Source organism: Eschrichtius robustus, chromosome 16 (genome assembly GCF_028021215.1).
Source record: "Eschrichtius robustus isolate mEscRob2 chromosome 16, mEscRob2.pri, whole genome shotgun sequence".
Taxonomy (NCBI): domain Eukaryota; kingdom Metazoa; phylum Chordata; class Mammalia; order Artiodactyla; family Eschrichtiidae; genus Eschrichtius; species Eschrichtius robustus.
In genome coordinates this window covers 8,477,428-8,492,249 of record NC_090839.1, presented here as the reverse complement: position 1 = coordinate 8,492,249, position 14,822 = coordinate 8,477,428, and the positions used below count along the sequence as shown (strand labels likewise).

Sequence of the window (14,822 nt, the reverse complement as noted above, 5' to 3'; positions counted from 1 at the left end):
TGGACTCAGGTCTAACCCCACGTATTTTTTCAATGCTTATGGTCTCCTCCTCCTGGCTAGAGGGAGGGATTGTAGGAAGTGGAGGTTAAGCTCTGTGGAACAAAGAGGAAGACTGGATTCCACTGTTATTATCTTGGCTGTTCTGCTTGCGGACAGCAAGAACCTATATAACACCCACACGAAGAACAGTTACAAACATTAAAGCATTCAGTACTTTTTTTACTGGTTAATATTATGCACCTCTATAATCTGAGACAGGGTACTCACATTAGCAGAGATAATAAAAATTATTATTTCTGACGGCTAACTTTTAGTGGAGTGCTAAGTGCCCGGAACTGTACTAAATGAGATAATAACATGCGTTAGTTCATATATTTATCACTCCAGAGCCTTTAGAGGAACAATTTTACTGCTCTGTTTTGCCAGCAAGAAAATGGAAGCTTCAAGAAACTAACATGGGTCATGGAAGTAGCAGGTTGGGAGCCATGATTTGGCACTATGGCAATGAGTCCATCTTCTACATTCTTATTTATTTTTTATTTTTGGCTGCTTTTGGGTCTTCGTTGCTGCACGCGGGCTTTTCTCTGGTTGCGACGAGCAGGGGCTACTCTTCGTTGTAGTGTTCAGGCTTCTCACTGCAGTGGCTTCTCTTTTTGTGGAGCATGGGCTCTAGGCGCTTGGGCTTCGGTACTTGTGGCACACGGGCTTCAGCAGTTGTGGCTCGTGGGCTCTAGAGTGCAGGCTCAGTAGTTGTGGCACACGGGCTTAGTTGTTCCGCGGCATGTGGGATCTTCCAGGACCAGGGCTCAAACCCATGTCTCCTGCATTGGCAGGCGGATTCTTAACCACTGCGCCACCAGGGATGCCCCATCTTCTACATTCTTAACCTCCTCCCCACACTGCCCCTAGAAGGTGGGAGGTACCATTCAATGAACAAATACTTATTGAGCATCTACTATGAAGCTACCTAATTAGGAAAAACGATAAGGGCTTGGATAAGGTGGAGGTTGAAAATCTCAAATAGGGATGTTTATGGGACATGCCTTTCATCAGGGCACAAATATGCTTGTCTTTACTGCTTGGTGCTGTTCTCTGATTCAGAAGACTTGACTAGGACTGCCCATGGTTGAACACAGTATGAGAATTCCAATATCCTTCCTACCCCCAAAGCAACCTTTCCAGAGCTAGGCATAGGCTAGAACGTTGATATCTACTTCTTCATTGGTTAGGAATGGAGAAGCCATTCCTGAACTCCTTCTTCAGCCTGAACTCCCGGTGTCTGGAAGTTCCATGCACGTTTCTTAGAGGTATCATTGTCATGGGTTTCCCCAAGCTGCTCAACCCCAAAGGCAAATAAGGATCTGTTCTCTATGTACAATTTAGACCCATTCAGATGGAAGGTGGTTTTCTTCTTCCTCTAGGTCTTCTGCATTGTTCTACAAGGACCAGTCTTCTTGAGAACATTTAGAAAAAGAAAGGGCTCTCAGTTATGATTTCTCTCCCTGCAACTAGCTCTTTCAGCTCTCATCCAAGAGTTTTACCACTCTGGGATTTCACGGGGCCTCCAGAATTCAGGCTGTGTTGTAACTGCCCCGCCTACTCAAACATACTCCCTAGGGTCCTGTAGAATACAGGGTCCTGTCCTCATGAGGTGGCCTTTAGGGAATGTTGAAAGGCAAAAACCAACCAACCAACATGGTTTTTTAAAGCAAAACCTGAATGGATAATTAGGAGTCATGTTATACGCGCTAAGAGAGAGAGATTTTTAACTTCCCTTTAATTGTTTCAATTTGGTTAGTGTTAGGTACCTGCCAGTTTAAGGTTAAAATTGATTTTCTTCTTCCTTCCTTTCCTAGCTAGCCCTTGAGGGAGAATTTGGATTTAATCAGAAGGCTCCCTTGACAGTAGTGGATCTAGGCTACCATCCTGAAAACAGACCCTCATGCTGCCAGGGAAATCATTGCAAATAGGTTCAAAGTCTTTGAAAAAAAAAAAAGGGAAAATACCTCGAGTTTTTCCTTGATTTTTCTCTGTTGTTCACTTTGAGGCATATAAAACTGTATTTATGCAAAGGTGACTGTATGCTGAGTTTAGACTAAGGGTCTTACTAAGTCCATCTGAGGTCTCTTCAATACCTGCAGTTATTAACAATTCCTCCCCTCCTTCCTCCCTCCCTTCCTTTTTCCCTTCCTTCCTCCTTCCTTCCCTTCTTTCCTTTCTCCTTCCTTCTCTCCTTCTCTCCTTTGTTTTCTTTCTACCCCTCCTCTTTCCTCTTTGCAGAGCCCTCTTTCAGTGACAAATTAAAATAGTTCCTGTTGGGCTTTCTATTCAAAGGACCATAACCACAGAAGCTTATTTTTCCCAGCTGTCAAAAAAAAACAGAGTTGCTGTTTAAAGAGACAAAAATGCTTTCAGAGACTATTTAGTACTTTAAAGAACAGTTTGAAGACTATTAAGTAATTGTGGAGATTTCCCAGTGTGATACTGAGCAACTTTCTTTACAAAGAGTTTATTTTTATTCACAAGAATCAAAGATGAAGCATCTCAGGGCATCCAGCCTGCGGTGCTGAAATGGGATCTGGTTGTGAATCCAAGCCTTGCATATTAATGAAATCACTTTTTAATTTCTTTCATTGTGTCATGCATTCCTATAGCTTGATACTCTGAAGAATGTTTGAAGCATCTCTGATATATATCACTTAGGTATTTAAAATTCTAGTGGAAATGTTTGATGGTCAGTTCAAATCTCTTTGAAAGGAATACAAATGTATTTTGATAGAGCTCTATTCCAACTCAAGTTGAGATTTAAAGGAAGAACTGGGATATTTTAATTTAGTGTGAGTAGAGGAGCCTGATTGTTTACTAAATCAACCTCATTACAACAAATCTAAAGAACTGGACCTGCTAGAAACTTCCAGGATAAACAAAGGTTATGAGTCCAATCTTTGTGTTTTACCAAGATGCTCACCTGCAATGGAATCGGACGATTCAGACAAAATGACACAGCCAAGGTAAATCTCATTTTAGTGACAAGTACATTCAGAAAACTTTCATCCAAGCTTTATGTAAGACATGTATGCATTCTGCTTTCTTGTGCTTTGTTGTAATTTCAGGTCAGTGTAATTTCAGGTAAGCCCAACACATAAACATGATGTTTCCACAGAAAACATTAATAAGAGAATCACAAAAATGGAGCTACAGTTGTTCTATTTACTCTCAAATAAAATAGCTGCCAGAAGCACAGGAGGCAGCAACAAGGGTCAGCTTTAGAAGCAACGAAAGCCTGACTCTGAATTCTGGCTCTGCTGTTGACCAGCTCCGCAACCTTGGGCAGGTCACTTAAACACTGAGTCTTCGTGCCCTCATCTGCACAGTGGGGCAGTAAGAGTGTTTGTTTCACAGGGTTTTTATATTAATAAATGAGTTAATGCATGCAATGTGCTTAGCCCGGGCCTGGCCACATCATTTGCATGCAAAAAACAAACAGTAGCTATTATTATTATTACTATTAATAGCTGAGACCTGCCAAATGACTCCAGAGTCCCCTTTTAGGGTAGGAAAGAATGCAAGTCCCCGATGGAGACACGAATTGCCCCAAACAAATGCTACTTTCAGAAACCTTACGTTAAAGAACAACTCAGTATTCATTCATATTTTAATACTCAGGGAAGAAGTTGAGATCAAAAACTTTGGCTAAAAGACTCCCGTTTGTTGTGTTATAATTATCCTTACAAACTATTCTCCTTTTTCCACAAGACAGTCAATTTCAGCAGGTTTTCTTAGATTTATTAGATTGAATGTAATTAACAAAATCCCTCTGACTTCATGGCTGTCTCACTTGGGCCTTTAATTTGCCCAGTATTACAGTTCAAGAGTCTTTCTTATCTAAGCCTGAGAAGGTTATTCCAACAAAGAGTTTCTTACAAAACTAATGGTCTAAAGAAAGAGACAGGAGGAGGATTAAAGGAAACAATGTATGTGACAATAGTTTGCAGGAGAAAGCACTTTTCAAGTGTAAGGTGTTATTAATATTGATAAAGTATAAATCTGTATCTTTGCACTTCCATCCACCACCTTTCTGGTTTCATCTGCCTACCTGGTTTGTGGGTACATGAATACAGTACTCCACCCACGCACTTTGTAAAAATATACTAGTGCTTCAAATAGCCAATTTCTTGACATACCGTTGAATTAATACACATAAGACTCTTTTTCTATTTAGGGCGTGACAGATGTCTTAGCTATTCCTTGCAATTTTTTCGAAAGTCTGTAGGAGCCCATAGGATTTTTGTGAAGTGCTATACCTACATGTGCCCAATGCAATGTTAGGACTTATATGACTATTTTCTTTTCCCTGAAATATAATTATTTGAAAAATGATCTTCTTTCTATTTTTATGAAAGATTAATTTCTGGAAAGAAAAAGATCACTTTAGAAATGAACTGGGAAATGCATTTATTTAAAAAAAATACTCAACCAAGAAGTACTTTGCCACGGGATAGTAAAATACACTATCTGAAAGAAATTTAAGGGAAGGGAAGGCTAGAAAGTAGAAAATCAATGATCAGATGAATGGAAACCCTGATTATAAAACAAGGGTGATATGTTTGCAATTGAGTTTTCTCTTCTATTAAATCAATTATCTTTAAAAACTATATTTTGCTAAAAATACTTAAAATCAGTGTAAAACATTCACTTATTCAATTATAATGCTCAGGCACATACTAAAAAAAATAGAAAATAAAAATCCCATAGCGATGGGCCAGATGCTGCCTCTATCTTCACGCCCTTAAAGCAGTTTTTCTGTTTTTTTTTTTTTCCCCCTACATAAATCCAAACACTTTAGTTCGGAAGCTATGAAATATTACCCAGAAGTGTTTCCTGAAAAAAACTGCTGAAGCTGACTTGCGGGATTCTACACTATGGGGATATTAAAACCTGGGCAAAAAGTAGGCGTATAACGATATTCATGCAGGTTAGTAAAGCAGCTGAGATCACGTGTGGAAGATACAAGGTGCGTGCTCACAGAATATGGCACAGACTTCAAAATAAGTCTGTTTTCCTTACTAGGCTTTGTTCTCCATGAGGACAGGGACCACATCTATTTATGTATCTGTATTGTCTAGAATATAGTGGGAGCTTAATAATTATTTGTTGAATAAGTGAATAAATGAAATGCAGAAAGTTGGAAACCAAATCTCCATCCATAGTGCAACGGTTAATCAGAACACGATAAACCCAGACAATGTGATTCAATGAAGTTCTTATAAAGAGTGAGGTGGCTCTGTATCTGGGGCTGCAAACTCAAATACCCACAGGGACAGACCAGTAATGTAAATGAGGGAGGTGGCCTGGGTGTGGCAATAGGGAGTGGTGGGAATTGTGGTGAACTCGAAAAAACCCCTGTCTTTTGTGTACCTGAATTAACTACAATGGGAATATAATGTTCTAATGAAAACAGAACAGAATGCAAGACCAGAATAATTAAGATATCTGGAATTTTAGGGGAAATATCAATCATGGAAGCTTGGGGGTTTAAACATTAAAAGGAAGCAATAATATTCAAGCTCCCAGGTATAACCCTTTTAGTGGGCAATAGGAAATAAGAACCATGGACATTATAAGACCTGGCACTGTGAAGTGACTGAGGATTACTTGGGGAAATGTGTCCTTTTCTACCCCATCCCTATCCTGTGGAGAATCAACTCCAAACGACTCTGGTTTCCAATTTGTTCAGACTAACACAGTTTCTACTGCTAGAAAATATCCCCAAACAGCATCTAATGGATAACTCCAGAGGATGAATTTAAGTATGGAACCTTACTTGTATTTAAGGATTTGTTTTGAATGGATGCAGTGGGTGGTTTGGAGGTCTTTCATGCTTTATTTGGAGTCTCTTATATTTTCCTCCCTTTGAAACGAAGAAGTCTCATGTTGATTATTTGGAAGACAAAGTCATTCTGTTTGCTTTTTGCTTTTTTTTTTTTTTTTTTGTATCTCTCAACTCCATCCAGAAACGAGAAAGCTGGACCATCCTCAATGTTGTGATGAGCTATTTGGGGATCCCATTTGTAATGTAGATGGGTTGCCAGAAAGAGGCCAAATGTTCTTTTCTTTCCTGATGTCATGTAAAAATTGATTTAAAAATCTCAAATCTTGATGCCCATTTTCAGTGCCAAATTGCAGAATAAATGGCCAGGAATATAGATGGGGTTCCAGCCATGCAGGCTGCCCAGTACTTCTTACTCCATGAGAATTCAGCAATAAAAGAAAATGATTCCTGTCAACAGTTTCTAACAGTGATTTCTAATATTCCTCATCTCCCACTGGCAAGGGTTTTGTTCTGTTTTGTTTTGTGGACTAGAAAGAATTCCTTAACAGATTGAGCTTGTGAAATTAGAGAGTTGCTTTCTCAAAGGATTAATTCCCAAATACTCCTGAAAATAAAGGCACACTATAATGAAATTCTTGTTTTTCATTAAAAGAGAATTAAACCAATGACCTTTTACATGGGTTTTTGTTTTTTTGTCTTCCAACTGATTGGGGTTTGATTGCATTATATTACTTAAGTTTCTGGATGTTTAGATATTTTATGCACATGACTCTTCACAGACGCCCAAAGATGTCTGCCCAGATTCTTTCCATTCTATAGAAATTAAAAACATGGCAAATTCACCAACTAAATTATACACCCTCACTATTAGAAAATCGTCATTTCCTTTCATACCATACCCTTTCTGGAATTATCTATAAACCAGCTTTGCCCAAATTTATGTCACTCATACGTCCCCTTCAGAAGTTTTCCAACATCAAAATATAACTTGAACTATTAATTACTTAATCCTTTAAAAATGCCTTATGTTCTTTATGTAAATAAACGTATTTTCAAAGGAAACTGCATATTATCACCATAACGAGGAAAATGGAATCGTTTGCCAAAAACAGAGGGAAACTTTTAAAAATAAATAAAATTAAAAGTAAGCAACACTATTAACTTCCAGGTTGGTATTGTTGTCTGCCACAGCTCAGGAGCCCAGGCCAGCTCTTCTTTTGATAAAAAGGCAGTTAGCAGGGGTTAAAGGTTAAGGAAAACTAGCAATAAAGAGAGACATTCTCTGTGATTAAATCAGGAGGACGAAAGGGAATTTTCTCACTGCACAACTCCTATTCGGTTTATATTCCATCTATACTACCTAGAATCATGTCTCACCACCTGACCTGGGCTCTTTGGTCTCAGAAGCTGATGTGGGTATTTCAGTTTCCCTGAACTGGAGGCAAGGGCTTACCATCTGTCTGAGAAGCGCCATCAGGGAGGGTCTTGGTGCTTTGCGTTCTGCTCTCTTGAGCGTTTCTTCTGCGGGTTCAGGTGTGCAATCTCCTTCTTCGCTGAGATCCACTGTTTGTAAGGCTGATTCTACTTCTTCGGACTTTACAGCCTCTACCTGTGATTCACACACCACCTGGATTGTTTTGCCAGGTAATAAAGACAGTGGGGAAAAAAAAAAACCCATCCCCCAGACATGTTTTATGAAGTGGGGTCCCGGTTCTCCCCTCAACCACATGGTAGCTACAGTTTGGAGTCTAGGTTATACACAGGCACATCTTGAAGAAGTAATACTCACATCATATCATGTGCTCTCCAAATATGCTGAAGTGGAAGAGACAAAAATTCCTGCCCTGTGAAGCTACAAGGCTTGGCTAGGGAGTCCCTTTTAAGGACTGCCCTTCAGAGCATGCTCAATACCCCTTCCAATCAATCTATCAGACCCACCTGTTTGGTCTCCCATAAAGGTAAATCACACCTGACCTGTTTAATTATTTCCTTAAGAGTACAATCTTAGGACAGTGGCCGGGATGTTTTCCACTGCACATCCGAGCTCGCTGCAGCTGTGGAGAAACAGTCCTCGTTGCAAGAAAGGATAGTGTGAAAGCCTCTCAGTTTAATGCCTTGACTTCCTCGTTAACTCATTTTCCCACTTCTCCCCAGACCAGTCACTTGTTCTTGTTACTTGACTGAAGTTCCTGCTTTCAGAAGCAGGATGAACTTGGCAAGAGAACCCCGGCTAAGTTCCTTATGGCCCCCAGCAGGGTACCTCATGAGCTCAGCGGCCCTTGAATGTCTGAAGGGATGGCCACCAGTCGGGGGCTGAGATGGAAGCCCTGCCCTTAGACGGTTCACCTGCGCTCTGATTCCAAATTTTGTTTGTTTGCATTGCCTCACTCCATTTGGGCTGTGCCCTAGTCACACCTGGGACAGCTTTTGTGTTTGCACTGGTCCTTGCAACACGACAGAGTTAGTTGGCCTGGAAAGAGTTTTATAATTTCCTTTTCGTTTCCTCAGGCAGGGGTTGGCACACTACTACCAAATTCATCCCAGAGCCCGTTTGAGGATGGCCCCTGAGCTAAGAATAGATTCTACATTTTTTAAAGGGTTGGAAAAATTGTTTAAAAAGATGAAAAATTGGCAACGGAGACTCCATGTAGCCGGCAAAGTCTAAAACATTTACTATCTGGCCCTTTACACAAACACTTGTCATCTCTGCCGCAGAGGGAAGTCCTCTAGAGCCAAAGGCATCTTTGCATTTGTTTTGGCTGGTGCCAGACCCCCAGCTTCCTCCGAATCCTGTTCTTGCTGTTATGGAGGAGGGGAAGGGAACTTAATCATTTCCAAAAACACAGAATGACTGTGGAGAAATCATTTTCTGTTCCTCCATGCAGAATATACCATTGGTTTGCAAATAACCCAAATGATCCAAATTGAGAAGGACCCTTCGTCTTTATATTGTCAGCTGAAGCAGGAAGGTGCCCATCAACAAATCAGCATATAGAAACATCCCCAAACCTGGCAATTAAATCATAGCATTCTCTCCTCACCTTCCATTTCTTAAGGGTATTGACACAACTTCCAGCATTTTCCCTTTGTAATCTAAGATCTAGGTTGGGGAGTTATAAAGTCAAAAGTCCCCAGAATGCAAGGCAGGTGAAGCCAGCATGGACTGACCAGGTTTAAGACAAAAAGGAGTGATGGGAACTATGACAAATGAAAGTTAAGTCATCCCATTGAAAGACAGTAAAACACTAAAACCACTGGACAGTCAAACAAAGCACGTTTGTGAAGAGGCTCTGCTGCTGGGCTGTCTGTCTTCAACCCAGGCCTGTCTTTAGGAAACCAGGTAGAGACTAGAGCCAAATAAGAGACTGGATTAGTGGTCAAATGTGGTCCTGGGTTTCCACATCCAGGCCTGACTTAATTTAATTGCATTTCTGAAAAATAAGCTTCAGCCACAAGAGCCCTGGGGTACATGTGAAATGTAGGCAGCCTGATAGAGTAACCAGCCTGCCTGGGCCTAAATCTTGACCCTACCCCTTCCAGGGGCTCTAATCCAAGTTTCCTACTCAACATCTCTGTGCTTTCATTTCTCATTTCTCGATGGGGATAGTACACCCATCAGAAAGTTGTTCTGAGAATTAAATCAGGCAACACATGTAAAGTTCTTAGAACCGTGCCTGACACATAATAAGCACTTAATTAACACTAGCGGTTGTTACTTATGCTATTTGAGAGCCATTTACTCCATGGGCATGAATTATCTGGAATCACCCACCATGCACACGTCCACTATTTAGAGAAGATATCAATAACTATCTCTTACTATGTCAGACGTTGTACAAGGTATTTTTAATATATTACCTCAATAAAGAGTTACTGAGTTACTCAAGACAGCTCAGAGTAGATAACATTATCCCTATTCTATAGATCAAGAATCGTAATGAGTGAATGACTTAGCCAAAGTCACACCACAGGCAAGTAGTCATTTCAATGAGGATGGAGTTGTTTACCAGTAACTGAGTATCTAATAGTGACTTAACCAATAACAATATGGAACAAGAAGGTTAAAAGTAGGAAGTTATGGGGTTGGTTCAGTGGCTCCACAGTGTTTCTATAACCTGGGTTCTTTCTATCCTTTGGCTCTGCCATCCTTGTCATGCTGAATTTTCATCCTTTTATCTGCTGCCTCATGGATATAAAGTAGTTGCCACAGTTCCATGCATCACATCCTCAATCCAACGTCCTAAGAAGGAAGGACAGTCACAGCAAAAGAGTGGCTTCAAATGAACTTCTGTATTTTGATCCTCTACTCAGGGTACATTTCATTGACCAAAAGTAGGTCACATCCTTACCCCCAGACTAATTATTGGTGAAGAAAATGGGATTGTTGGTTTAGACAAATCACAGTGAAATACTTTGGGGCTGTGGTAGTTGCCAACCTTACCTAAGATCAAGAGGAAAAGGGTGGAGGAATGGGAAATGGCCCTTAGGTAGGTAATGAACAGAGTCTGACTCACTGACTCTGGTTCAGATTTATTTGTGATTGAAGCAGCAAGTTCGTTTTTTGTGTGGAGAGCCTGGAGGGCCATTTACAATGATTGTATGGCAATAACTCTGCACATCAACTTTATTTGAGCGCCAATGGTTTTCTTACTGGACCTTTCCAAATGTCAAGGGGGTGTCAACTTATAAATCCTAGCCCAGAGTCCATTCTTCAAAACACAACTATTTCTATAGGAAGAAAAAAAGGGACTTCTAGGGACTCTCATTAGCTTTGAACTCAGACCAAGAAGTTGGCTTTCAGCAGCCAAGAAAAAAAAAAATCCACTGACATCCAGCGTGGAAATCTAGAAGGATTTGAGCTAAGTGAGGATCTGATTTGCATATACAGACATAAGAATTTGATTTTTATTTGGATAGTTTTCTGATTCCTTTCCAGGCCAGAGCTTTGGAAAAAGTTGTTCCTTATTCAGAATATATGACTGCATCTGCACATTTTAACTTCGGGTACAGTGGACAGAGTGAAAATTAGATTTGTGCTATATTTTAGAATTAAATCTCCCTTGCTTGATTTCAGTAGGAGATATTGTATGTTGCATGTAGATGGCCAGTACAATTAACACGGACAATACACATTTCAGCAAAAGGTTTCACTTTTTGCCCCTAGTAATATAGCATATTTACTCTTAAAATTCAGTTTACACAGTTTTTACTAGAGCTGTGAGTTTTGGAAACTGATTTATAGCAAAATGGATTTCCTCCACTTAAACTTCACCCATGACATAATAATACTGATATTAAAATTTTTTATTTTAGAATCTTATTTGGATTCGTTCTGATTTGATTTATAACATGATTATTTAATTGCAAAGACACTGTAGAGATTTTATTTTTATACCCAGTAGCTCTTTCACATTCTTCCTCATTCTCAGCCCCCTAGGTTTTCTTTGGGAGGACAATCCTCCCTAACTTTAATACTATGTAATATGGATGAAGCTGGTTGAGCAGGTCTAAGCCAATTAACATGGTCTAGCTCCTTGGTCATATGAGTTCAGGGATGGGAATATGTGGCAGAAAGTAGAATTTTCCCAATTATTCATTCTGCCTTCCTATAAAAGAATTACACATCCGTGCCCACTGCTGTGTGACTTGCTTTGGAGAATGGAATGTGAGTGGACATGATATAAACCTCGACTGAGTGAAAGTTTTAAGAGCTATTCCATGGCTCAGCCGTGGCACTATTTTCTCTCTGCCATTCCAGCTGCACCTCCTTGTTGAAGGGGCTGCTTTTTCCATCTAGATTTCAGTAGGAAGCGGCCATAAGGATCACCCACAAGCCAACTTACAGCTGATATGCAGCATGAGTGAGAAAAAAAAAAAAAAAAAGAATCTGTGCTGTTGAAAACCACTGGAATTTGGGGCTTGGTTGTCATTACAACACAACCTGGCAGATGCTGACTAACAGAGCATGGGAACCCGTTTAAGTCAATGAACAGGAACAAATTCCAGGACATGCAGGGTTGCTGCTGGACCAGTTTCTCCTTTACTCTGCACTGGCTGACGTGATGTTGGAAGGCAGAGGACGTAGCCAGGCCAAGAAGGCTGAGCCAAGGGAGAGCATGAGAGCCAATAAATTCCACTTTCTTTTTAATCCAGGTACGGATGGGTTTTCTTTCACTTGCCACTGAGAAGTTCATCACTAAGAAAGAGAAATACCTGTTTCCCTGATCTAATAGGTCACTGGGAAGGAAAGCTCCCACCCCCGCCCCCATCCCCCCACGATTAGTTAGAACATTACCTCAATTAACCAGTGGTCAAAACATTTTCAGGTTACAACAAAAGAATATCTTCATATTCAATGAATATTCAATATCTTCTGTAGTCAGGATAAATAGATTTTTTTTCCTGTTAGGACCAGAGGCTCATTCTAGGAAAAGTGTTAAAACTTCCAGGGGCTTCAAGCACCTTATTTTTCTTTTCATTAAACATTTTGAAAAATGTTGACATCAGCCTGCTCGTTACTTTGCATTGGGCGATAGATCAGTTTTGGAAATTCTCGGTAGAGAAATTTTAAAAACTAAACTCGATCGCATTTCAGCCAGAAGAAGTTGCGACTGACTGTTTAAGGACTCTTGTAATAAGGTTAATGACACCTAATTGTCCTGTTCTGAAGGCTTAGAGTATGAGCCATTGTTTTGATTCACACCATCTCTCTTACTTGGGAGAAGGAAATTAAACTAATTGTTTTACACATACCTTCACTCCACGTGAACACTGAGTCAGCTGTGAGGTGTGTAATTTCATGAGGAAATATAACCCCTGATTGCTGGGAAGCACTCACTTCCTGCTGTTACAACTCCTATGCATTGACATTCCCGCAGGGGGAGGCAAACTCTTCCCGCAAAGGGCCTTGCAATTACTCAGCTCTGCCCTTGTAGCATGAAAGCAGCCAGAGACTGTGTAAAGGAAGGAGGGTGTCTGTGTTCTAATAAAACTTTATTCATAAACACTGAAATTTGAATTTTGTATAATTTTCACGCATCACAAAATATTATTCTTCTTTTGATTCTTCTTCAACCATTCAAAATGTAAGAACCATTCTTAGCTCATGGGCCATACAAACACAGGTGATGGGCTAGATTTGGCCCGTGAACGGCAGTTTGCCAACCCCTGAATTACTGAGTTCTTCCCGTGTTTCAGGCACTGAAATACGCACACTACCTGCATTACTCATTTAATTCTCACAAGAATCCTAAGGGGTAGGTAATATTATTATGGCCATTTAAGAGATGAGTAAACTGAGGTCCAAGAGGCAGCACAGCCTGGGGATGATGGGGCCAAGATCACAACATTTTAGCTCATTCTTTCCAACTAATAGTTAGGAGATGAAATGTGGAAGCTTAAAAATACAAACATCATTTGTAGGACTAAGCAATTTAAAGTGATTTTTAAATGCTTCTTTATTTTCTTGACAAAAACATTGGGTTGGCCAAAAAGTTCGCTTGGGCTTTTCCATACGATATTACAGAAAAACCTGAACAGACTTTTTGGCCATCCCAATATTTTGCTTTCATTTGTATCTCTATCTGATTTTGTGTTATCTTTCAGTGTCAGTCATTTAACTAATTCATGTTATTTTTCTGTTTCAAATTTGAAAATGGAACACTTTCTGTTTGCCTGTTGGAGATTAACTCTGCGTTTTCACATGTGAGCTGCAAGAGACATGAGATTCCTCGGATAGGCAACTACACACGAACATCCAAAAAGAAGTTTCTCTTCAAAAAAAACCTGGAACTTCGAAGCTAACAGTCGCCCTGGATTTAACCTGCAGGTTTTAAATTTAAAGTTCATGGGAAGAAGACTCATGGAGTTCCCCCTTGTAGGCTGCTGAAACAGAGACCTAGACTTGCTAGAAAATACCCAGCAAATTCATGAGAATTTGAATTACAAGAGACCTGAGCTTTGTGAGCTACTAAATTTGGCTCCAAAAAGAAAGGAGGGGGGGATGGAAAGAAGAAGAAGAAGGAGGGGAGACAGGAGGGGGAGGGGAGGGAGAGGAAGAGGAAGAAGGGGAAGAAGAGGAAGAAGAAGGTGGGGGGGGGCGGAGAAAGAAGGTAGAGATGGAGAGAAGGAAAGATAAATAACAACAGTAACAACAACAATAAAGCAGATTCCAAAGCGTTTCCTCCCAACAAGAATTACAACATAGCCATTCTCATTTTTATTCCACATCACAGACATCCTTTCTGGAACATATTGGATTTTCAACTTCTGCTCAGTTCCAGCAATTAAATAAAGGTGAAAACACAAGCCCCATCCATGGCAAGCAAACAAGAGACACCTCGGAAGAGCCAAACATATTTTGCTTTGGTGAAATGATAACGATCTGTTTCTATCTTAAGGAGCTGTGAACTTAGCCCACTTAGAACATTTTCCAAAGGCTGTACTTCTTTCAGAGCAGAAAGCTGCTGTTTTGGGTCTGAAACTCATAAGGCCAGTTTATTCATCTCCCTGGAAGATGTTTTGGAGAGATACATTTTTGTGGTGTCTCACATGGAGCCATCTCCTTCAGACATGAATGCAGTGTCTTGAAAGTTTTGACCATCACTCTCGGACATTAAAGGCCAAAAAGACAGTGAGGCTCAACCTATGTCTGTCAAGTGTAGACCCACGCAGTTGGCTCTCCTGCCCGAGACCAAGAGTCTCACAGCAACTACTGCAGCAATCTGCTCTCATGTCTGATGTAACTACCTGTCCTGGGTACCACCCACTGTTAGTGGAGAATCTAGGTTGCCATGGAGATAAAGGCGGAAGAGCAATCAAAGTAAGAGGAAGCAGAGGGTACAGCATCATTGTCCCTTAAGGAAGTGGCAAGATGTTCTTATGTTTAGTAGACTCTTTCAGCCCCTAAATGGTAACAAATGCTAAAAATGCGCTCTGATTTTGCATTTTATTTGCATTGATTCAATGGGCTTTACCAATATTTATCCAA

The 14,822-nt window shown here is 40.3% G+C and overlaps 1 protein-coding gene across 6 annotated transcripts in view; it reads right to left on the bottom strand.

Annotated features, from left to right (window-relative positions):
* BCAS1 (brain enriched myelin associated protein 1) overlaps positions 1–14,822 on the bottom strand; it is a 96,132-nt gene that overhangs the window by 11,252 nt on the left and 70,058 nt on the right. For 4 of the 6 annotated variants that reach the window (XM_068565820.1, XM_068565821.1, XM_068565823.1 and 1 more), the window contains one exon: positions 7,287–7,460. The exons of the other annotated variants lie outside the window; for them this stretch is intronic. In XM_068565820.1, coding sequence (XP_068421921.1) covers positions 7,287–7,460 — 174 coding nt within the window. The remainder of the gene's footprint in view (positions 1–7,286; positions 7,461–14,822) is intronic. 6 annotated transcript variants of the gene reach the window in all.